Below are 24,716 nucleotides of genomic sequence, written 5' to 3'. Positions count from 1 at the left end.
CAAATTTTTAAGAGTAAAAATCTCAATTTTAGAGTTCAAACTCGTTCATTCTAAGTCTTATTTTTATATACCATTTTGTGGGTATTTATAGCCTCCGTGGGAAAGAAGCTCCAACCATTGATTACGGACATGATTAACAAATAACTCCTCCCTACCCTTTAAATGTCCACTAAAACAAGTTATGATGATGATCGAAGTTTGATAACTCCTCACTACTCTTCAAATGTCCACTTCAAAAAGTTATAAAATTAAACTAATAAATAAAATTATCAATCAATTATGACAACCTCATGATCCACGTTGATTTCCTAACTCATGAAACTAAGGTTGAGCTGAGTCTATTCAATTTTGTAGACGAAAAATGAACACTTATTGAATTTTCGTGTAATAGGTCCAATTGAAACGTGTAGAACACTATGATCAATGTCACTTTCTCTTCCCACAAAAGGTACTTCTGCCTAGACTTCATTTTTGTAAGCTATCCCGTTTCAAAAAACTAGGTAACATATCAAACGTTAATAATAGTAGATTGCAGCTTCAAAACTTTCTATGAAAGACCTTTTCAGACGACCTCGTCTCTCTACATCGTAACATGACAATGACGACTGATGTTGCATCGAGTAATTTTCCCAAATTCAATACCTTTTCTTATCAAACGTATCTTAATATGTATATATATATAAACCCGTATGATTATCTACCAAACCAAAGTTGGGTCTTATGATCAAAAGTGCTTCAAATAATGGAAAGGTTAGGAAGAATAAAACTTTATGGAAGTCTTTGTGTCGTTACTTTGAGGAATATGCTCAATAAAGTGTGAGAAAATGAAGCAATTCACAGCGTAGTGGATGATATAGAATCATTATCCTCAACAAAAAGGGGAACCTGATTCCATTACCTTCTCTTTTTTATGTTCCATTCATTAATAAAATAATAAAGCTGAAAATTCTACTTTCAATTAACAGCTTTGGACACCAAATTTGATCTTATTTGGAAACACAAACAACTACTTGAATACATAATTAACTAATACTTTTATTCTTCCCATCAACTTCTTCTTCAGCTCTAAAATTTTAAAGCCTTCAAGATCAAACCGACCGCTACCCAAATCCCTGTACAAAGATGAAATAAGGATATGTTAGGAATAACGACTCTACACAATGGTATGATATTGTGCACTTCGAGTATAAGTAGATCCTATAAACCCATGATCATATCGTAAATTAGTCAATGTGGGACTCCCTCCTAACCATCTTCAACAATCCTCTCCTGAGGCCCATGGAGCCCTTGAACAGTCTCTCCTTAATCAAGACTCGACTCCTTCTCTAGAGTCCTTGAACAAAGTATACCCTTGAGTCACTTTTGACTACACTTTCGAGGCTCACAGGTTTTTTGTTCTACATTTGAAGATTTTATTGACATGGCTAAGTTAAGAGCATGACTCTGATACCATGTTAGAAACCACAAACCTCTACAATGGTATGATATTGTCCACTTTGAGCATAAGCTCTCGTGGCTTTGCTTTGGGCTTCTGAAAAAGCCACGGACCAATGAACATGTATTCATTACTTACAAACCCATGATTATTCCCTAAATTAGCTAACGCCCTCCTCATCAGATCAGAAGATCTGAAGGAAGTTAGGGAGGTGTAATTGAACTTACATGATTTTTGGTTTGGAAGAAAGTTTGAAGCGCCATTGAAGGAGTCACCAAAGAAACAATTGGTGGTGGTGTTGAATCCAGGAGGACAATTACATATAAAAGAATCAAGAGGGCCTGAGTACCCACAAACCCCACCACTTTGTTCACAACTTGAACACCAACTTGGATAAACATTATCAATTGCAAACTTATATTTGATAGCAATTCCATATTTCCAGCTATCAGCATCCGACTCTCTACCATTAAAGCTATAAAACCCAGAATAAGAACCGCATTTAAGCTTCTCCAAGTCCATTTCAAAAGATGGCCCAAAATTCACAGGCGTGTAAACACAGCATCCAGAGATTGGAATATTGAGGCTAACAATTGGCTTGCACCCATACAAGAATCCACAAATGGGTAATCCTCGGTTGTCGCAAAGAGCGACCCGAGACGAGTTGTTTCGGTCGTTGAACATCCCGTTCGGGGAATAAACAGGAGAGGCGCTTGAGCAGTCGAGTAGGGCGAAAATAGTATCGCCGTGGAAGGTGAACGGGGCGTCCCAATCGAGGCCGAAGCCCTTGCTAGGCTGGTTGCAGCTGCAAGTAGACATGGTGGGGTCGGTTATGTAGAGGACTTGGTTGGCATAGTCTATGTAGGAGATGGGGTAGCAGCCGGTATGAGTTGTGAAGGTTAGCTGTTGATGGTCGTTGCAAGTGATGTAAGGGTGGAAGCGTGGGTCGCCGCAGCCGGTGTCGCTGCCGAAAGGGTAACGGAGCGGGATGTCACCGCAGCTCTTTTGGCAAGCTTGGTCGGCGATGGAGGGCGAAAGGAAGAAGAAGAATATTGTGAGAATTAGCAATGCATGAGGAGAAGGGAAGAGGGTTTGCTCCATTGTTTGTGGAAATGTTTGAGTGTTGTGGGATTGTGGTGTAGTGTATATATTTTGAGGTGGCTTTAGTATTGGTAGGGGTCAGCTAGGGTTCGCTTTTTTATCTCTTTTTGAACCATGGTGGCGCATAGAAGGGAAGTGTTCTTGTTTAGTTGGAGATAAGTTTTGGAACTTTTGGTTTGCTTTTTCCTCTTCCAATGCTCTCTTCTTCCACTCTTGGATGCCTTGATTTTAGTCATGATCTTCATTTATATACATTATTACGTGTGATTCGGTTGATCGCTGAATACTTCATTATTTGTGAGACAAAAAATAGCACCATGAGTGTAAGAAGTACTCAGTAAAGCAACTTACTTGTAGGCTTTTGTTGGATCTAATCTCCTATTCAATGTCCTTAGTGCTATGTGTCAATGTTGTGGTCCTAGAAATAGCCGATTCGATGGTCTTATTATCAAATCCTATCAAGTTGGTATGTAACTTGTCCTTCTCATTCTATGGATATGAGTCACTTAGCCTTTCAGCCCTCGTCATTCCTATTCTAAGGCATACTTCACCATGTTGGATGATAAAGTCCCACATCGACTAATTTAAGGAATGATCATGGGTTTATAATCAAGGAATACTGTCTCCTTTGGTATGAGGCTTTTTGGGGAAGCCCAAAGCAAAGCCATGAGAGTTTATGGTCAAAGTGGACAATATCATACTATTATGGAGAGTTGTGTTCATCTAACACACCATCAGGATTACTTGAGGTTTTAAGTGCATTTAGCCAATTGAATATCCATCACTTTGGTTAAGTCCATACGTGATTTGCATAGAATAACTGAGTGCCCCCATCAAATGTCAAGCTCTAGAGTAGATCTAACAGGTACGAATCAAGCCATCCTATTAGCAACCTCATGACCTCCCTAATAGGTTCTTTACGATTTCAGGCTATGAATAGTTGAGGAGGAAATACTGTTCGTCTTTCTTTCTTCGGTTTTGGGCGATGATTCCTGGCCACTTCCGTCTAAGAGAATCTCATCCTCAGTCTTTGCTGAGTCTGATACCTCAGTCTTTGCTGAGTCTGATATCAGTGGCGTATGCGCTTGAATCAGCCTGTCTTTGTATAAACAAATAGTCTACGGAAAGACGCCTCTCTTTTTCTTGTTTTATTGTTATTGTTTTGAGGAATTGAAAGATCAACTAATTGAGCTACAACCACAACAGCCTTAGGCAAGGGAGAAAGACAACCAAGAAAAAGAGTTGAACCAAACAAGAATGGAGAACAAGCTAGACCTCCAATTGTCACTGAGACCACTTCAACAAGTGAGCTGCAGGCTCGGGCTGGAGAGGGAGTTCAAGTGGCTCTCTTCGTCTGTCCCTGCCTGAGACTGTAAAGATTCCACCACCTCTCCCAATGGTACCTACCGAACATAGGACTCTTCCTGAGGTGAGCTTCTCTACCCATTTATTTGTTTTCAAGCTAACAAGGTTTTTCTAACTAAAGTTTATGTCCATCTTCATTCTCAGGTACCAACTCCACAAAGTGCCGGACTATTAGGATCCACCATGTCTACTCAATCCCCTTCAAGTGTGCACTTAACATCAAGGAGTGTGCTAGCAAAGCTTTCAACAAGGATCAACACCCCCTTTTTCATATGGCGATACCTTAACTTTTGACCTGACTATTAGATAAGATATTTTTCGGAATAAGCAAATCATAATGATTACTGATTCTATTTTCATTCGTTTTTTAATGATTGCTGGTCAATGGTTAAAGTACATATAAGAATATGTGCCATTAAGTGGGTGATGTTAAAATCGACTATCCTATATAACCTTCACTAATTGAGGTAAGTTCATAATCAAAGGTTGTGTCTTAACCATCCCTACAGAGTACTAGCCAGCCATAGTGAACCTTAACGTGGATCATGGACCTAAGGATAGTGATTTATAAGGCTAATGCTCCAATATCTTGCACAATATCTCTAGGTCACATAGCGATTACCCAACGTTCATATGTGGGCATTTGTTGAATTTCAACCACCTATTATGCTTATTAGGAATCAACTTAGGCATATCTTTCTAAACATGGGATAAAATCATAAATGTGAAAGTTCCCATGAATCAAACATAATAATATACATACATGTTAAACCGGTCGAAATTCCATTCTACTTTGTTTAGTTCATTAATTCTTTAGTATTTTCCTACTCGAGATATACTTATATGCACAAAAATTCATCAACTGCATACATCATTCAACTAGGCTTAGTTCACAAATTTCTTAGCATATTTTGATCCTAAAACATATTAGCATCCAATTCTGCCCAAGTTCTAACCGATTCCTACAAATATTTTTTTTTAAGAAAGACTAGATCGGTTCCTTACCTGGTCAAATGTGTTTCTGTTTATCAAATTATGGTCTCTCGATGCCCTGAATCAATCAAATCAAAACAGGAAATCGAAATAAACTAAAACTCGACTCATACCGAACCGGAAACATAATGCTTCCAATGACATGCATAATTAAACTGCTCATGAAGAATCAAAATCCTATGTGAATTGGCTCACCCAAAAACAGTTACTTGTACCATTCCAAACCTCTCCTACCAAAAATCAAACTCTTCATTAAAAGTTCTTACTTTTTTTGACCCACCAACCTTTGACTTTATAACACACATTTACACCAATTCTATAGCATTCCCTTCTTTGTTCCTAGATTAGGAATGCCACAACGCTCAACACCGATCTTTCATTGTACCGATTTTCAAATTTAGCTGTCGAAAATATTATAGGCCCGAGAGGGGCGTGAAAAATCGATTTCCTCCCTAAATTTTTCGATCCAAATAGCATAGAACTTTCCATATTTATACCTTTTCTTGGAGGAACGACTACTTGTTGAACTCAAATCCGTCCTCTCTTCCGAATGTAATGATCCCAGTTTAGCCCTTCCGTCTCCGGTAACTAACCAACTCTACCCTCGTTTGATCGTTGGACCCCACTCAAAGAGTTTAGAATAAGCAGATTAACCGCGCTCTCGGATCGATGGGATCGATAAGTGAGTTGATTTTGAAGTAGGCTGACATTTGTTTGGCCCAAAATCTCACATGGGCCTCGGCCCATTTTCAATATATACACATATTATTTTATTTGTACAACGCTCTATTTTTTATTTTTTTTTTTAATTTTCTTTTTATTTTTTTAATTCCAAATTTAACCCTATGAAAATTTTAGCTCAAGCTAAATTTCATCAAATCTTTGACTTTTCACCACCGAAATCAAATTAAAAATAATTTCCACAAATAAGCACAAAAAAAAAAAAAAAACAAACAAAAATAATTTTAATAACGCGGGACTCAACATTCTTTTCAATACCCAATATAAAAATTTCAAAATTAAACGTGTTGAAATTAGGTAACCCGACCTAATCATAAGGTAGGTAAAAAAATTTCAATATATGTCGAGTCATAATGGGATTTTATATGAGTCGTAAGTACAGTGTTCTATACTTATAAACTCATAATCATTCTCTTAATCAGCCGACGTAGACTACTCTGCCTCACTTATTTCACAATTTTCTCTCGTTAATTTATTTCTTATAAAGTTTTCTCTCGTCATGTCTCCCTCTAATTTTTTCGGTGCTTAATTTATTTCAATTACAGTGCGTTTCTCCGTCTTATTCCGATTATTTTATTATTTTTACTGTTTTTGAATTGGTATTTAAAACATTTTCCATGATTAAACGTTAAAAATAAATTATTGAAATGATAAGTACATGAATTTGAAAATTACCCATAGTTGAAACTTACTTACTCTAAAATTTAAGGACATAACTGTAATAAGCTATCCGCGAGATAGAATTAATTTAAAATAAATTTAAAATTTAAAGATAAAAACAAATTATATGATATTTTTTATAATTAGATAAAAGAAAAAGTCGCATCAATGTTTGAATGATCCAGCTAGTCAGCTTCTATCAATATCACTGAATAGAACACTTGTTTCGTTTTACCGACTACTTTAAATAAATTTTTAAACGGTAGGTTTTTAAAATTGTAAAAATTTAAAAATAAAAATAAAATACTTCTCCTTTAAAACGTGCAAGCATATTATAATTTTTATCTATATAGTTAAAGAAAAAAAAAAGGAAAAATGCTGGTATATTATTGATTCAAGAGGTCAGAAGTTCGAATTTGTATAATTTAGGCAGGTGTGTGTTCTCCAGTGGTGGAAAAAAAAGGATGCGGTTGTCCCAGCAGGAGCCTTATAATGCCACAAGCTCTCACCCCATGAAAGAACAATCTCTCTCTCTCTCCTCTGTTTTTTTTTTCTCTCTCTTCGAACTTCTCATACTTCACGTAACTCTCTGTTTCTCTCTGTTTCTCTCTGTTTCTCTCTGCCACAGCTATGGCGGACGGAGCAGTTTACGCGCCACCTTCCTCCGACGTGCTTGATTCCCTCATAATTCCCGGTAAGAATCTTGAATAATTCATGGGTTTTCCGGCAAATTCTGAGCTGACCCATTAATGTTTTTCAGGCGAGTTCATCGGAGAAACAAACGAAGACGAATTACTGGACGGAATATGGCGGCAAGCTTCAAAAAAACGGCGGCTGTCGGTGGATCAAGTTCAATTTCTAGAGAAAAGCTTCGAAGTGGAAAACAAACTGGAACCAGAGAGAAAAACCCAATTAGCTAAAGAATTGGGTCTTCAACCAAGACAAGTAGCGATCTGGTTTCAAAACAGACGAGCTCGTTGCAAAACAAAGCAGCTAGAAAAGGATTACTTGTCACTCAAAACCAGCTATGATAATCTCAAATCCAGCTACGAAGATCTTGTTCGTGAAAAGGAAGAACTTGAAACAGAGATTCGGAATTTGGAAGAGAGATTAGCGATTGGAGAGAAAGGGAAGCGAATTGATTATTGTTGTTGGGAGAATCAGAACTCATCAATGGCGGATTCTTCACATGGGTTTGAAACAGAGCTGTCGGATTGTTTCTCGCAGGTTGAAGAAGAGAATTTGAGTCGGGATTTGTTGCCGATTTGTTTCCCCAAATTGGAAAGCTGTTCTTATGATGATGATTTAACAGATGGTTGTAATTTAATTGGATTCCAGATTCAAGATCAACCCTTGGGTTTCTGGCCTTGTTGACACAATTTTAATCTGGAATTACTCTGTTCTTCAATTATGCTTAAATATACCTATTTTAAAGCTAATAAACTTAAATTATGTGGGTTTTCTCAATATTTTTGCGTTATATACGCTACATTAATAATTAAAATTTCATAGATTAACGTGAAACATTTGTATGTATATAAATAAATATATATTTATAATTCTACGGGATGAGACGCCCGCGCAAGGACCTCAATTCTCATTAGGAGGTCGAACCAAGGACCTATAGAAGTCAGGGCTACCCCCTCCCCATGGCCAAACAGTGTCCTGAGGAAGGAGTTTAGAGGGCTTATAGTAACACGGACTGATTTTTCTTTCTGGGTCATGCGAAGGGGGCCAGTCCAAGATCCTACTCTTCCTCTACAAAGACAACAGACGCTCTCAACGCCTAGGCCCCATTCTCTGAGTTATTCCAGCTTCTTCATGATTTCGTGCCGCGAAACAAAAGGGACGTCTCAGCCGAAGGAGTTTAAAAAAGTAAGGGAAAAAAAATCATTTTTGAACGGGGTTAAATTAAAAATTTAATCTCTAAATTTTGAAATTTCTGTCCAAATGGTCCTAAGGTTCAAAATTATAATAAGTTCAAGGTTCCATTAGGTATCAAATCTCAATTTATATTTAATAACTTAATAGGAAGATAAAATTTCTAAATTAGAGTCATTGTTGTAATAGTTCTAAGTCGACGGTTAGTAGATATTGTCTTTTTAAAACTCTCTATCGGGTGGGCTTCCCTTTAATGTTTTTAAAACATGTCTACTGTGTAGAGATTTTCACACCCTTATAAAAAAAATGTTTTGTTCCTCTCTCCAACTGATATGAGATTTCAAAATCCACCCTCCTTTAGAACCAGCGTCATTGTTGGCACACTGCCTGGTATCCACACCCCACACCATTTAGTGTCTTCCCTCTTTATGACTCAGAATCCTCGCTGACACACCGTCGGGTGTCTAGCTTTGATATTATTTGTAATAGTCCAAGCCCACACTAGTAGATATTGTCTTCTTTGGGCTTTCTCTTTTGGATTTTCTCTCAAAGTTTTTAAAACGCACCCACAAGAGAGGTTTCCACATCTTTATAAAAAAGAGGCACATGAATGAACAATAACCTCGTGAACATGGAATTAAAGTTAAAAAAGAGTTTTAAAATAACATAGTTATTACTTATACGAACAAAATGTATCATTATTTCGTTTAGACTAATTCTATATTGACGTGATCTCTTAAGAATTTTATTAAGAAATATGTGAGTAACTATAAAACACGAACGTAAGAGAATGTCGGGACTATCAAGTACCAAATTCGAATTCTAAATACGATTCATATGAAAGAAAAAAAAAAAAAAAAAAAAAAAAAAAAAGTCAAAATTGCTATTTGTTTTGTTTGGTAGCTACGCCACGACTTTTAAAAGGCTACAGCTGTTAGGGAAAGCTGAGGTGACACTTAGATTTCAACTTTAAATTAAAATTAAATATAAATAAAATAATATTTTGGATAATATTATATATTATTTATATAGAAACGTCACGTTTGTTTCTTTGCCACAAGATTGTGTCCACTACACTAAAATCTTGTCCCTGCAATCATCTGTGGACGCGTGGAATTTCTCGCTCCTAAAATTAATTGTCTTTTTCTCTCTCTCTATATATACATAATTAATTATACTAATTAATTAATAAATAAATAAATAAATAAATAATTTAATAATTTAATCCATTTGGCCTTTAGATTTGATTAGTTCGATCAAGCTTATAATCGAACTGAAAATCAAATCCAACAAGACATTACCGTTATCGAGCCTGCTTCAATTACAATCTCGATTGGTTGAAAAGTGACCAATAGTGTTGTTTTTCGATCGTAACTACAAACTTGTCTCTTAAAAGATATTGTCTCCATGCCCTTAGACAATTGCAATCTCGGTTGCTTGAAAAAAGTTGACACTCTCCATTCTCGTGTGACTTTGATCTTACCATCCTCTAGATTGATCTTTCTACACTCGGTTATATGTCCCAAGAAACTTATACGTTCTTGTGCGAACAAGCATTTTTTTTTTTTTTTAATGGACATTGGTGATGCTGAAGGGCATGCCAAAAAGATGCGTCGAATTTTTCTTTGATAAGTTCGTAAACTTCGAATCTTATGTTCCTTTCTTCTCGGGATGACTGGAAGAGATTTTTGGCCTAATGTGCATCTGGTTTCGTCAATGGATTTCTGACTTATTTTCAATTGGATCCTTGTGATTTCAAATATTACAATTCGATATTTATGGTTTAATTAAATCCAACTACTGTAATAAATCATTTTTTATTTATCAAAACAATAACTCATTTTATCTTCTTTTAATTTGATCTAAAACGGTCTCACTATCTATTAGACAATACTAACCCTAAATTCTAACCCTAAACCATAATCGAATAGGGATGACCTAGTTAGATATTGTCCAAGCAAGCCAAGTGTACTATTGTATAGGTTCTCGAGACACTAAGATTATAATTAGTTTATAATAGATATATATACATAAAAAGCTTAATGCAAGCTATCTTTATGCGTTGATCGACCTCTTCCTTTAGAAGTATTAAATCCTCATATAGCATCTCGTTAAACATTTCGATAAGAAATGTTGTGCGGACAAATTGTGATGCTGAATTAGTACTTAGATCAAAGTAGTTATTCTAGTTGAGTTAAAAGTAATTTTGTGTTAGTTGATAATAGAATGACTTTTACTATTTATAATTCAACAATTCGACTGGAACCAAGCTCGATACACTTAATTTGTTGGCTTCCGAGCCATACGTGAAGCTTACTAGGCAAGTACTTGCTCACATGGTGCAACTATTATTTATAAAATTATGTGAAAAGTTAAAATTTTTCCTTGCTCTTTATTAGAATGTACACGGGTTACGAGTTGAAAAAATTTCTTATACCAATTCGAAATTTTAAATTAGTTAAGTTGGTAACCAAAACCGTCGGAATAGAATTTACAACTCAATTAACCCTATCCCTCTGTTTTCTGGTCAGTGCGAGTTGTTTTTTTTATTTAATAAAATCCTACTTATCCACAGTATATGTTGCGTTGTAACCCTTTTTCAATTCGACCAAAAAAATGTCTAGTTTTCGTTTCTCGAAAAATTCAATTAATATCGAAAAAAATCTAATCCAACCCACCTTTATAATTTTGGTTGGATAGTATGGACGGGTCCAACTTCCCCCTACTCGATAGTTATATGCAGTAAGCCGTTGTTGCCTTTTGCTTACATTCTCATATAACACAAATTTCAATTTCTCAAATCTTGTTTTCAAAATGTCTCTGCCCTCGTTTTTAAAACTTTTTTTTTCTTGAATCAGGGCCAAAGGCTCGAGCATACGTCGTTTGGTCGTAGGCGACGTGAAAACGAATAGACTCAACTCACTTGTTGCTGAGAAGTGAGTGTCGCACAATCGCAAGTCTACTGCTATCTATCGACTCATCAAATCATATGAAATCCGTTCCAAATTTCAATCTTCAATTGCCATCCAAACATAAGCTTGTAAAAAAAAAAAAAAGAAAAAAAGCGAGTGGGGAACATAAAAGCCACCTGGCAGTGAAATGTCATTCCACGTGTCAAGATATGAGATACTAACAACACCCATTTTAGAAAACCGATGATCGTGAGCCTATACCTCATAAGGATTTAGATTCATCTCCCACTTACTCCACATTGTCCACGTCAGTACAAACAAATCATTCCACGTGTCAAATTATCAGATGCCAACAACACCTATTTTCAAGAAACCAATGACCGTGAGCCACATGTTCGTGTCTTGATTTGTAGCAAAAGGATTTAGATTCATCTCCCACTAACTTCCACATAGTCCACGTCAGTACATGCCACGCAAAGGCAGATCCATAAACCGTCTGGCCCACGTGGCCGCAGGGCCTACGTGGAGTTTCAACGTGGCAGTAATCAACGATGCTAAGTAGGGCCCAGCGGAAAAGGAGATAAGATGAGTGGGGTCAAGCGTTGAAGAATAAGAGACAGAGGGCCATGTGGGCAGTGACAGGACGAGATTGAGAAAATGACGTGGGATCCATGCACCCACGTGCGGACCATGTCCCATTGTTAGTTCGGACTCTGCTTTGATTTAACACACGTCTTCAAAACCCTAATAACCTGTCAACACCACCTTTTCACCTTTAGATTGGAACCTAACATCTTCGATCACTGCACATGTTTATATGAAAATATCAATGTCCATGTTTGTGTCAATATCGATAACTATAGTTAATTGAAATATCGACGAATGTTCTCGTGGAAAGACCACCGATCATAGAAACTCGTAGAATGGATATTTTATGAATTTTTCAATAAAACTTTCGATTATATCTTTAACGACTTGAACGTGTACTTGAAAAGATTAAAATTCGGGGATTTGGTCAACATAGTTTAAGAAGAGACTTCTTTTATGCCTAAGTCAATATTGATCGATCCTTGTCTAGGTCATGTCATTCCAAATCATTGATCTGCTTTCACGTTGTATTACTTATTATTATTATTATTATTATTATTATTATTATTATTATTATTATTATTATTATTATTATATATATATATATATATATATTTTTTTTTTTTTTGTACCATCATTCGACAAAATCATGTTTATTCCTACCAGACATGATTTGCCTCAAAATGTACTATAAGGGGAGACCAAGTAGTTGTTTAACCTCGTGTGACTAAGTTTTGTAATATCTCTTACTCACATATTTTTAATGCAATTGACATTCAAAATGTTGAGTTTCAAATTATTTTAAACTAATTTATTCATTCGGCTTTTATAAAACATTTTCTCTCAAAACATAACTCGAGGCTCGATTGAACGCCAGAATTGTTTGCGAAGTATGATTTTACATGGCTGACTTGTTTGCTGGATTAGAAAATGTGTCATACATTCATTGTCCCGCTACTAATAAAATGTGATTGTGACAAGTGGTTTTAGAGCTTAGTTAGCTCCTTGACCTATCGAGATTGAAACAATGCTGACGAAAAAGTCGATGCCTAAATCGCTAGCCGATCGACTTACCTTGATGGAAGAAGAAAGGACGTTCTTAAAAGAAATGCCCAACACTATGCATTTCTTAGAAACCCAACTAGTGGAAATAGATGAAAAAGTTGGTGATATAGACGCTAAAAAGCCTGACCGAATGAGTTTTCGATCAAAGAGTTGATATTTAAGGTCTGATACCAAATGATATGATATCAGCCCAAGGGTTCTGATACCAAATGATATGGAATCACTACAAAGGGAGTAAGATTCGGATTACCTTATTGATTGAATATCTCAAGGCAAAAACACTTGTTTGAGATTTCATATCTGCTTGAATGATTCTTGTTGATCAAATATCTCAAGGCAAGAATACTTGTTTGATATTCAAATCACTCCACATGCAAGATTGATCATGTCAAGCTTGAATGATTCTACATGCAACCTAAACTACATAGAATTGCAGAGAAACTTAGTCATTGGCTAAAGAAAGCACAAATGCTTCTTTTACTCTATTTTCCAAGTCTATCGTACAAAGATAAGATACATAACTTTATATAGCCTCAAAATAAAAACTTTTAGGTAGCCAACATGTATACTTTATGGCTATAATTAACTATTATGTAAATCAGGCTTAAAATACATTAAATAAACGACATAACTCACAATTATGATCCATCCACAATTTATAACAATGAAACTTGATTCTTTCTCATTGTGACGTGAATTGAAACATCTTTTGATAATTTTGACAACATTTTCTTCACATCTTGCTTAAAGTTTATATTGCATGATTGATGATTGTGTTCATATCAGACTTCCTATAAGAAAAAGCTACTCAACCGAGTAGAACAGAACACAGAGGTAGCTTCGAGAGTTCTGTTGTACACATAGAGAAATGTGTCGAAGAGTTGGATAGTTCACATAAGACCATGCTAAAGTTATTTAATGAGGTTGTTGAAGACTACAAAATAACTTAAAAGACCAAAGACTTGTCAGGAAGTGCAAAGAACCAGTCAAAGTTCTCAAAAAAATCGGGTTTACGTCTTACAAAATGATTACCCATATGGATGAAAATTGAACTAGTAACTTAGAAGAAAGATTTTATGAGAAGGAAAAGGTTAGGCACATAATGGGATATGGTTAGGTAGGGAAGAGAGATGTCATGTTGTTAGTAGTCAAATTTACCTTTTCCTTTTTCTATGGAATGATTTGTTTGATCTAATGATATTAACAATTATTTATATCTGAGTTAGAAAATATGATAACTTAGCAAAAGAGTCATTAAAATTAGTTTGAATATTCTCAACCAAATCAAAAGAAAAAAAATAATAAAATAAAGAGGAAGATTTGGAAAACCGAATCAAATGAAAAAAAAGAGAAAGAAATACAAGTAAAGAGAGGAAAATTTGAAAAATAGATATAAAAAAAATACAAAGAAATAAAAAATAAAAGAAAAGAGTTAGGAGTATACACATAGAAGACCAAATACTAAAAAGAGAAAATACGATCCAATGTTAACAAAATCAAAAGAAAAAAAAAATAAAAAGAAAGAGTTTGTAGTAAGAATCTATTAGAATTGACCAATAAGATTCGTAAAAGATAAGCAGAGTAGATGCATGTAAAATAAAAGATAACAAAAAAAAATTAAAAGATAAAGCACGTAGATGAAATCAGAAGAAAAGGAAGTAGTCATTTAAAATAACTCCATCAAATTCTTTCTTCCAAAAACGGTAATAATAGAAAATGAAATCTTAATAAAAATAGAATTATATATATCAAAATCTTCCTACGGGAAGAATCAGTCCTATAGTTTACAACTCTTCTTTTTATAGTAATTCGACCTCTATCTATCTATCTATCTATCTATCTATCTATCTATCTATCTATCTATCTATCTATCTATCTATCTATCTATCTATCTATCTATCTATCTATCTATCTATCTATATATATATATATATATATATATATATATATATATATATATATATATATATATATATATATATATATATATATGTATTATAACGTTCCAAGACTTTACTCATGCAAAGTCTTTAATACTTGCATGAGTCTAGCACATGAACCATTGTAAGATTTAGAGAATTGAACGTGAAATTGATGTCATTGGTTCATATAGGTTGACTTGGATACAAAGAACAAAATTGAACTTTCATTAAGGATAAATTGGTGGCACTAACCTAATCTAATCAGGTAAGTGACTTACTATAGAATAGGCTAAAAATTGTGTGAATTATGGTGATGTATGAACTGTGTCGTATGATGCCTTATGTTAGTATATGATGATGTATGAGGTGTATTGTACGATGCCATATGTTATATTATATGATGATGTATGAGTTGTATCGTATGATATCGTATACTAGTATATGATGATGTATGAGCTATGGTGATGCGTGAGTTATGATGCTTGATGATGTGCGTAGTATATATATATTTCGATGAATGACGTACTTGATATGCTGGATGCTCTTTATGGAAATATGATGAATATGATGATTGCATGACGTTTACCTTAATATGATAATGTTTTTCATATTGAGCATGTTATTTGATGATGAGTGCCATATTGTATCATGTCGTTACATTGACATAGGACACAACTCTAAGAGCGTGAAAATGATATAATATGAATATCCACGAGTAAACCTAGAGTAACAAAGAGATGAGATTAGAGGGTTGTGTTAGAAGAGATATTATGATGGATTTAGAAGGACCTCAGGTATATTATATGTTCATAAGCATAGGGGTACTTTCCCTAGAGATAATGAGTGCAGACGCACACAGTATGATGATGAGTGCGAATACGCACAAATGTGGGTGTTCATGAGGCACATGACACTATGGGGTTCCGTCAACCTCCAGATGTCACTACAGATTAGATTGACTAGAGGGTCCAGGCGGTGTGCGAGCGCCTTAGGGATTCACACTTGCACGTTTGAGTCGTGTGTAGGGAAGTACTACACATCCAATTTTTTCGAAACTGGAGGCCACCCATATGATGATTAGAGATGTGTCCTTAAATCATGATTTCATGTGTTTCCATTTGCATGACCCCCAATAGTGGGGCCACTTATGAGTATTCTTTGAAATACTCAAGCGGTGTGCCACATCATTTTTTTCAGGTAAAGGAAAGACGCACTTGTACTAAGGACGGCGACATTACGAGCAGAGACTGTGGCACGTGAGTAGATTCATATTTAAACTTCTAGGTTTAGGTTAGAATAGGTTGTTGTGCATTTTGTTGTTTTAAATTATTTTGTATTGCTTTTATTTTCTCTAAATTTCAGTATTTCTTATTTAAGCACGCAAGACCATGACTATGTTTTTCAGAGGAGAGGTTGTTTTAAGTGTTTTTTGAAGTTTAAGTTATAAATGATGTTCATGTAAGAGTTATATTTTCGCATTATAGATGAACATGAGACTTTAGTAGCGACTCTGAGTATGTGGAAATTTAGGGTCGTTACAAAGATACGGTGAAGTCGAAGTGATCCTAGTCGACCGAGTTAGGAAAGTTTGAAGATTTGTATAGAGAGTTCGAAAATTCCTCATCAAATGGAAGAACCTCCCTATATAAAAGACAAGTTGGGAACGCGCCGAAAACCTAGACTCTGCCGCGATCCATATTGTTGAATTTAAATATAGTACGTTGACAGAGACATTAACCAATTAGGTGGGAGAGTATGTCACGATCATGCTTGTCGAAGACATGTTGCTTGTGGACATGTTGTATTAATTTTTATTATATTTGCTTTCATGTTGTATTAATTTTTATTATACTTTCTGTATGACCGTTCGTCAAAATCATGTCTATTCTTATCAAACAGGATTTTCCTCAAAATGTATTATAGGGTAGGACAAGTAGTCATCAAACCTCCCCTGATAAAGTGGTGTAGTATCTCTTACCCACATGTTTTCAATACAATTGACATTCACAATACTTTCTTTTAAATTGTTTTGGACTAATTTCTTGTTCACGTTTTGTAAATCATTCTCTCTTAAAACATAACTCGAGACTCAACTGAATGTTAGAACTGTCTACAAAGTACGGTTTTTGCATGGTTGATTTGTTCTCTAGATTAGAACAAATATCACAATCGTTATCTTGCTGTCAAGAAAGTACGATTGTGACATATGGCATCTTGAATATGTTCGAAAAATCATACTCCATTAAGAATGTCAGGCATTGTCAGGTCTGAATGCTTGAAGATTAACATAGGAATGAATTTTATATTAAATTATGTGGTATTGTGATTAATGTAAGAGTAATTAGGGTTTGATAAGTGGTAGTTATGGATATGACTTTCTATATATACATTTTGGCCATCCAAAATAGTTGTTAACGTTGTATATTTAATCGGCTGAAATCAAGAAAAGGAGCCATCACTCCTCGGCTCGGTTGTAGCCAGCTCGATAACACCCTTCCTGCCCTCATTGGCTTAGTTTTGAGGAGCCTTGCAAGCCTTCATTCCCATTTCGAGCCATTTTCGCATAATAGAAATGTGGAAAATCTAAAAGAGAAATTCACGCATGCATCATAGACCAACATTCTCATAATAGGTTAAAGATGAGAGCATGATTTTTACTATCAAAAGAGACCAATATTTAAGAGAAATTCACGCATCCATTAGAGACAGACAAATCTTAACTTCAAAAATGAAAGTCCTTTTGGTGTTAGCTCATTGATTCAGCACCTTACTCAAGTTAGGATTACAATGCTCGATTCTTCTATAAAGAGGATGAATCGAGCTAGAGTAAGAACCCTCGAGTGCCCGTGTTTTTCTTAAGATGTGTGGAAATGCCCAAGTTGAGATAAAATGAACTTATTTTTTATTTGGTTATCGTAAGAATAATCTAACCACTTCCACACTCAATGAATAATGGTGTGTTCCCTTACACGATTTAACTTTCTAAAACCCTAGGTCGAGCCGTGCTTGTTACTATATAAACAGTACAATTTTCACCCATGGCCACAAATTCTCCCTACCTCCACAAGCGTCGTACTCTCTTGCCTTATTGGAGTTAGATACGTGTATAGTCACAATAGATGTTGAGAAATCAAAGAACCTACCATTATTCGAAATTGGTTAATGTCCCTTGTACACATAGATGAGTAGTTGCTACACGACCTACTCACGAAAAAGTAGGACAATTCATGCACATACAGACAGATCATTAGTCTCAAAGCCACTCCACTTCACATAATCTGAAGTAATTTTCATGCACATAATTAGGTAAATTACTGTGATACCCATGCATACCGCTATATAAATTATCTTACGTCTTATGTAATTCCGATGTACACAAGTAGATAATTACTATAACGTTGACCGATAGCCGAGTCATCGACCGGAGCCGAGCCGCACAGTGAATGGAGCCAAGCCATATGTAGGAGTTGGGCTAAGGTTGCTGGAATTGGGTTGAAGTTGGAATGGGCCTGATTTGACTTGGAAATTGGGCTGGGCTGTAGGTGTAATGTTGGGCTGGACTGGTGGTTAAAGTGGGCTTGGGCTTATTTGGGTTGAAAAATGGCAATTTATTGGGGTGAACGAGTCCAAACAACTCGAACTATGAGAGGTCTGAAAACTTAACCACTTCACACTTTTTTTCTTCCACAAATAAACTTACCCTATCCATTATCGGAATAAACCAAAGCATGTTCGATGACGTTCGGTACTAGAGATGTCCACGGAACAGAGCGGAAAAGCCTTCCTTATCCCCAACCCTCCCACCTATCATTGACCAACTCCGCAAAATTTTCCATTTATTTTTTAAAATTTTCCATTTAATATATATTTAACATGTGTTGAAAATATTCTATATTGAACGGGGTGGGGACCCAATGGAGTGGGAATGGGGATCTCGTGTGCGAGCCAGCTTCTGGGTCAACTTGTGTGGTCCTACACCCCTCCTCTGGAACGAATTTACAGTATAGAGACCCTGTTCACGACACCGTCGGTCATTTCTACATGGTTAGGGCATCTAGTTGTCTCGAAGCACTTTCCCTATCGGACCTATGCCTACCTCAATAGTATGAGTACCAGAGTGGAACCTCGATGGAATAGGTACTGAAAACTCTAACGACATTGTCTTACTACTACCATCCTGAAGAGCTACCTTGGTCGTTCTTGGTTGTCATGGAGGTATGCTAGGTTAGTAAGGGCTTCTAGGTAGTTTAAATCTCATCTATCATTTTTAAGACACTTGGGGTTAGCTCCTCGGGGCTAATCCAAATCTTTGGTGCACTCAGGTCTAGACCTCAAATTGTTGCTCACGATCTTGGGGTGCAGGGTCAATTGAAATCGTTTTGACCTAGGTCAATGTGTAAACCGTACTAGTTCGAGCACCATTATCTTAACTGAGTTCTCTCTTGCATGTTTTACTAGGGAGATATATCTATCGATCACCTAAGCATGTAACCCATAATTTAAACTTCACCTTAGACATATGTGGGAACTGAGAAGGTTTATTGGATTCCTAGGGGGGCTAAGTGGGTTAACGAGTTCTTCTGGCTCTAGGTTACTCTGTTCTGACTCAAGTCTTCCTTAATCTTGGAGTACTATGGTCTAGACCCTCTAACCCTTGCTCGTGATCCTAAAATGCTCAGTCTATTGGAGGCGTCTTGACCTAGGTCATGTTCTAGCCAACCTAACTCTGATGTCCTAACTTTGTGCACATAAACACGCTATATAAGGAGAACACTTAGTCAAACACCACGTTCCAGAGGGAGATAGCATCCATCAATCATCCGAAGCACACACCACAATAGTCCATCCTCCTTTCTAACACGATTGAAAGCATATAAAATAACATTTATCACAAATCTCATCAAAAGGGTTATTTTGGTAATATCTTACATCATGCATAACATACTCATCTATATTACCCAACTCATATCCAAGTCATGCATATTCTCTTTTAGCTTTACAAAATACATAAAATAACATACTTCTCGGAAATCTCAACTGAGGGGCATAACAGTAATTTTACCATATACTTATAGTACATACTCATCCAAAAATATCTTTCCGAAGTCTTTAACATGCATGTAATGATAAGGAATGCTCATCCAAAAATACTAACCACCTAAGGTAAGGAATGCTGGAATGCTAGCACGATCCCTACAAGTATTACTTGCTTGGATGATGCAAGCCTTTTTGAGCTAGATTTTCCATGTGTTAGGAACTCCAAAGTTCGTGAATTTCTCTTAGAGGTCCTAATTCAAGCCGTAATAAAGTCAATTTTGAAGTCAGAACGAAAAATAATCGTACAGGAATCAAATCACGTCAAAAACTAACGCGTGAATGGATTAGAGAATACACACGAACCACGTTAGTAGAGTTTCCTTTTGATTTCTTCTTACTCAGTCGCTAACGCGTGTCAATTTCTTCTTCCTCACAACTCGATTTTCTAGATTTTCCTTATGATTTCGTGTTATCCCATTTTCTTTTGATTTTTATATCTTTTTCTACGCATCTTGAATCAATTCGATTCCTTCACCAAATTAGTCGAGCTTTAATCAATCTTTACATAGATATTTTTATCATTTACAAGTTAAACAAATAATTCGACCCATTTGTAAATTCTTCTTTTCTCAAGACCTCTTAAATTAATCAAATCATCACTCGAACAAAAAAAAAAAAAAAAAAAACGTTTATATCTGTATATAATATATTGAACGCTTAAGTATCGAGAAAGATACAATAACATAACATATCATCGTAGCATATCACTTGCTCGCTAGGGTGGACCGATATTTATACTTGATGGCCCAAAAAAGGAAATGCAAGAAATTCAATGCACTAAGCGCACACATGAGCCAGTAGAACTTATGAAGATCATAGTGATTGATGTCTTGGCCAGACAGCCAAGGCGAGTGGGAAGACTTGGCAGTGACATGGTTGACAAGGGACACAATAACGGAGCTTAGATAGTAGCCAACCGCCAATGAAGCCCAAGAGAGAGCCGTAGCCAAAGACCTCATGGTAGAAGGAGCCTCCGTAAAGAAAAACTCCAACAACCCCGCCAACGTGAACAAATCAGCAGACCCCAAAAACAAGTACTGGAAGCCAATCCAAAGGAACGTGATGGGGAGCGGGTGGGCAGCCGGGTGTGCGTCCACAATAGCCTTGCGCTTGACCTCGATGAGGGCGGCGATGGCCATGGCGACAATTGAGAGAAGTAGGCCGACGCCAATGCGTTGGAGGTGAGTGATACCGGATTCGGTTCGGGTGAGGGTGCGAGCGAAGGGGATTATGAGATGGTTGTAGAGCGGGGCGAGGAGTATGATGAAGAGTACAGGGAAGATGGGGAGAGAGGCGGGTGGGAGTTTGATGGATCCGATTTTGGTGTTCATAGTCGAGGCTTGTTCGACCGAGAAGGTGGAGAGTTGAGCGAGGCAGGAGTTGAGGATTATGGTGCATGCGAAGATTGGGAGGAGTTTTAAGACTATTTTGACGTCTTCAAGTTGTTGGGTTGTGCAGCTTAGTGATGGGTGGAAGGGTGGGGTTTGTATTGCTTTGTTTAGGAATTTGAGGGTTTGGGTTGGTGGTGGTGTGGTGTGTGTTGGCTCCTTGGTTGGCTTTGGGGTTGTGGTGGATGGGCTTCTTGTCATGCTTGCTACTGCGTTTGATGCTGTTTTGTTTCTCCTTCTACCGTTCAAAGGTGCCGCTACCAATACCTGAATCAACCAGATGATCGTTGAATGCAATAATACTCTTAAATTTTAAAAAATAAAAATCTTTCGAATTCAATAATACCTTCAAATTTTAATGATCTTTTTGTTAATAACATAAAATTTTTTAAAAAATTTAAGAGTACTAACGTTCGAACACGTTACTCCAAAATTTTAAAAAATAATACTAATATCTGATCCTCAAAACAATTTTCATAAATTTTTAATAATACCCTTAAATTTTTCGAATTTGGTAAGAAATTGTTTATGACATAAAAATTTTAATAAAAAATTTAAGAGTACAAATGTTAGTCTTAAATTTGAATATGGATACCCTTCATTTTTCATTTTTGTAAAGTTTTAATAATACCCTTCAATTTAAAAAGCAAACGTTTGAATCTTTTAAGAAATTCCAAAAATACCCTTAATAGCATATAGACATAATTTTAAAAGTTTTTAAAAAAAAATTAAGAATTTTAAAAGTCTTTTTATAATTTTTTACAAAATTTTACTCTTAGATAAGAACCCATTACTTTAAATTCATAGAGGTTAGATGAACACGACTCTTCACACTGGTATGATATTGTCGACTTTGAACATAAGCTCTCATGGATTTACTTGGACGTCCCCAAAAGGCGAGTAAATTAGGTGACGTGGGACATACATTTTTATAAACAAAAATTTAGATAAAAAAAAAAAGAAAAAAGAAAAAAAAGTTTTACCTTGAGAATGGTGGTAAGAGGAGCAGCAGCGGGGATCTTATTACGATAAAAACAGGAACCAGCAAGGAACAAAGGAATAGACACCAAAATAGCGATGGTTGAGATTCCAAACCCCCACTCCCACCCCAAGTTGTCTTCCATCCACACCACCAACGTCACCGCCACAAGCGCCCCACACGACAAACTAAACACAAAGTAGTTGAAGAAACTCGACCTCCCCTTCCTCCCCTCCGCCGTCCCCTCCTCCAACTGCTCCGCCCCATGCGCCGGCAACGACCCCTTTATCCCCCCCACCCCCACCGCCACCAGGTACAGCCCCACGAACACCACCGCCGCCGATGCCGCCGTTGCCGCCTTCGCTTCCACCGTGAGAATCACCAACCCCTTTTACACCCAATTCCAAAAGAAAATTAAAAAAATAAAAAAATCAACCCTTTTATGTCGTCAACAACACACTCTCCCCTCATGTCTTTTCACACCAAATTATTTATTTATTTATTTATTTATTTATCATTTTCCTCCATCCAAATTATACGTCATGCAATTTGTAAAAGCTGTGGGAATACTATTTTTTTATTTTTTATTTTTTATTCATCATAATCATAAAAATTTTATAAGTCTGGTGAAAGAATTTGAACCTACGACCTTTCTTTAACATTTACCTTAACTGGGTTGACCTATGTTCAAGTTTTGAACGTAACGTGAAGACGACGGTATGAAATTTGTTTTTTTAATTATTATAAAGATGGGTTTGTTGGGATGTGTGTCGTTATCTTGGAAAGAAACGGGTACATACGTTATTTTGGCTGTGGGGACATTATTTTCATTCAATTCATTTCATTTTCCAACTCAATAAAAACAAAGCAAAAATTATTATTTTTCTCACTTTCTTTTTAAAAATTAACTTTTAAATAAAAAAAAATTACACCCATTTAAATATAACTTAGTATATTGAGAGGAGAGTACGAGTACGAACCAGAAACTCGAGAAGAGAGGAGAATAGGAAGACGTAATAAGTGGTGAAAAAGGCATCGGAGAGGAAGCCACCAAGAAGGGCGAGAAGGAAGGCAGTGCCCATGAAATTGGTGACATGGTTAGCGGATTTCGTCGGTGAAAATTGCATGTACTTCCTCAAAAACATCACTAAGTTGCTTGCATTAGCCAAAAACGCTAAATTCTCGAGTACTTCCACTCCTAATATAACTCAGTGTTAATTGACATGTACTACAAAAACAAAAAGGAGATTAGAAGAGTTCACTAACCTAACACAAACCCAGCTGCCCTCATGCCGCCGTGCCGCCCTCTCACGGCCGGCCTCCTCCGCCAGTCGACGTAGCCTTCCCATACGCCGGGGTCGCCCTCCTCCTTAACAACTTCCTATTAACAAACAATCCAAGAAACATTATAGAACGATCAAAGGTTGACAAGAAGGAAAATTGGAGAAACCCACCATTTTTGTGAATGGATGGAGGCGATTTGACTGGAAATTTGGGGTTTTGTTGGGGTGGCTGAGGTGAGCTGAGGTGAGTTGATATTTATAGAGTGAAGAAAAATTGGAGAGAGAGAGGTTTAAGGGAAACGCTCCTCTCTTTAACAAATCTGAATTATTCCTTTTTACTTTGGTACCGGACAAGAACAACTTTTAACTATTTTTTTTTTTTCAATTATTTCACGTAATTATTATTGTTATATTTTATAAAACTAAATAGTGATCTATAAATTATATGCTTTTTGTGATTTGAAATATATACGCTTTTTTCTTTTCTTTTTTGGTTCGGTTTAATTCAATAAATTGCTTTTAAGTTCATATTTGGTTGCGTAAAATAATTTGCCGCTGCTATTTTTTGGATGAAAGTCCCATATCGCCTAATTCAGAGAATCATCATGGATTTATAATCAAAGAACACTATCTCCCCTTAGTACGAGACTTTTTTGGGAAGCCCAAACAAAACTATGAAAGCTTATACCCAAAGTGTCATATCTGTTAGACGAACACGACTCTCCACAATGGTATGATATGCTCCACTTTGAGCATAAGCTCTCAGTTGAAGGAAAGGAGGTGGCTCCACTTTGAGCATAAGCTCTCAGTTGAAGGAAAGGAGGTGGCTCCACTTTGAGCATAAGCTCTCAGTTGAAGGAAAGGAGGTGGCTGGTCTCACTGGAGAGGAGAGTTTTGATAGCGAGGGAGGCAGGGGTGGGGGTGCGTTGGTATCGTATATGTATATATATATAAAAAGGCTGGCATTTAGGAGTGATCCTTCCTTTTTCTTCCAGTGGCGATCTCACTTGAGAAAGAGAGTCTGTGCTTAGTAGCGCGTAAACAGAACACATAGCTCCATAGCTGAACAGACTTTGTTTTGGGCTTCCCCAAAAGGCCTCATACGAATGGAGTTAGTATTCCTGACTTATAAATACATGATCATTCCCTAAATTCGCCGATGGACTTCCATCATCCAACAATATCGAGTTGTTTGAGTCATTTATTCAAATTTTATTTTTTAATAAAATTTTAAATATTTAATTAAGATTTGCAACTAATTTAATTTATAAAATTTTATTTCTTTGAGCTAATGTAACTAGTACAG

General features: G+C 36.3%; 3 protein-coding genes across 3 annotated transcripts; 1 reads left to right on the top strand and 2 right to left on the bottom strand.

Moving 5' to 3' along the window:
* Positions 1-862: 862 nt before the first annotated feature.
* LOC111805281 (Putative membrane lipoprotein) lies at positions 863-2,578 on the bottom strand. The gene is made up of 2 exons (XM_023690274.2): positions 1,663-2,578; positions 863-1,112 (listed from the first exon to the last, which is right to left on the bottom strand). Exons 1-2 carry the CDS (start codon positions 2,534-2,536, stop codon positions 1,066-1,068), a joined length of 921 nt encoding a protein of 306 aa, XP_023546042.2. The 5' UTR covers positions 2,537-2,578; the 3' UTR covers positions 863-1,065.
* Positions 2,579-6,752: 4,174 nt separating this feature from the next.
* Positions 6,753-7,762, top strand: LOC111805287 (homeobox-leucine zipper protein ATHB-20). Its single transcript, XM_023690279.2, has 2 exons — positions 6,753-6,989; positions 7,056-7,762. Exons 1-2 carry the CDS (start codon positions 6,926-6,928, stop codon positions 7,667-7,669), a joined length of 678 nt encoding a protein of 225 aa, XP_023546047.2. The 5' UTR covers positions 6,753-6,925; the 3' UTR covers positions 7,670-7,762.
* A 12,611-nt stretch (positions 7,763-20,373) lies between these two features.
* On the bottom strand, positions 20,374-23,705 carry LOC111805275 (protein NRT1/ PTR FAMILY 4.6). Its single transcript, XM_023690267.2, has 5 exons — positions 23,582-23,705; positions 23,394-23,508; positions 23,108-23,325; positions 22,132-22,515; positions 20,374-21,415 (listed from the first exon to the last, which is right to left on the bottom strand). The coding sequence occupies exons 1-5, from the start codon at positions 23,582-23,584 to the stop codon at positions 20,465-20,467; spliced, it is 1,671 nt and encodes a 556-aa protein (XP_023546035.2). The 5' UTR covers positions 23,585-23,705; the 3' UTR covers positions 20,374-20,464.
* Between the last annotated feature and the right edge of the window lie 1,011 nt (positions 23,706-24,716).

This window comes from Cucurbita pepo, chromosome 11 (genome assembly GCF_057944985.1).
Source record: "Cucurbita pepo subsp. pepo isolate OVF chromosome 11, ASM5794498v1, whole genome shotgun sequence".
NCBI classification, from domain to species: domain Eukaryota; kingdom Viridiplantae; phylum Streptophyta; class Magnoliopsida; order Cucurbitales; family Cucurbitaceae; genus Cucurbita; species Cucurbita pepo.
This window is presented reverse-complemented; position numbering and strand designations above follow the sequence as displayed.

Excerpts from the sequence above, each read along its gene's own strand:
- LOC111805275 (XM_023690267.2), bottom strand. Across the intron at positions 23,326-23,393 it reads GGCAGCTGGGTTTGTGTTAG|GAGTGGAAGTACTCGAGAAT; the intron begins GTTAGTGAACTC and ends GAGTTATATTAG. Across the intron at positions 21,416-22,131 it reads CTCTTACCACCATTCTCAAG|GTATTGGTAGCGGCACCTTT; the intron begins GTAAAACTTTTT and ends TGGTTGATTCAG.
- LOC111805281 (XM_023690274.2), bottom strand. The coding sequence starts at position 2,536 with ATGGAGCAAACCCTCTTCCCTTCTCCTCATGCATTGCTAATTCTCACA. Across the intron at positions 1,113-1,662 it reads TCTTCCAAACCAAAAATCAT|GGATTTGGGTAGCGGTCGGT; the intron begins GTAAGTTCAATT and ends ATCTTTGTACAG.
- LOC111805287 (XM_023690279.2), top strand. The coding sequence starts at position 6,926 with ATGGCGGACGGAGCAGTTTACGCGCCACCTTCCTCCGACGTGCTTGAT. Across the intron at positions 6,990-7,055 it reads TGATTCCCTCATAATTCCCG|GCGAGTTCATCGGAGAAACA; the intron begins GTAAGAATCTTG and ends AATGTTTTTCAG.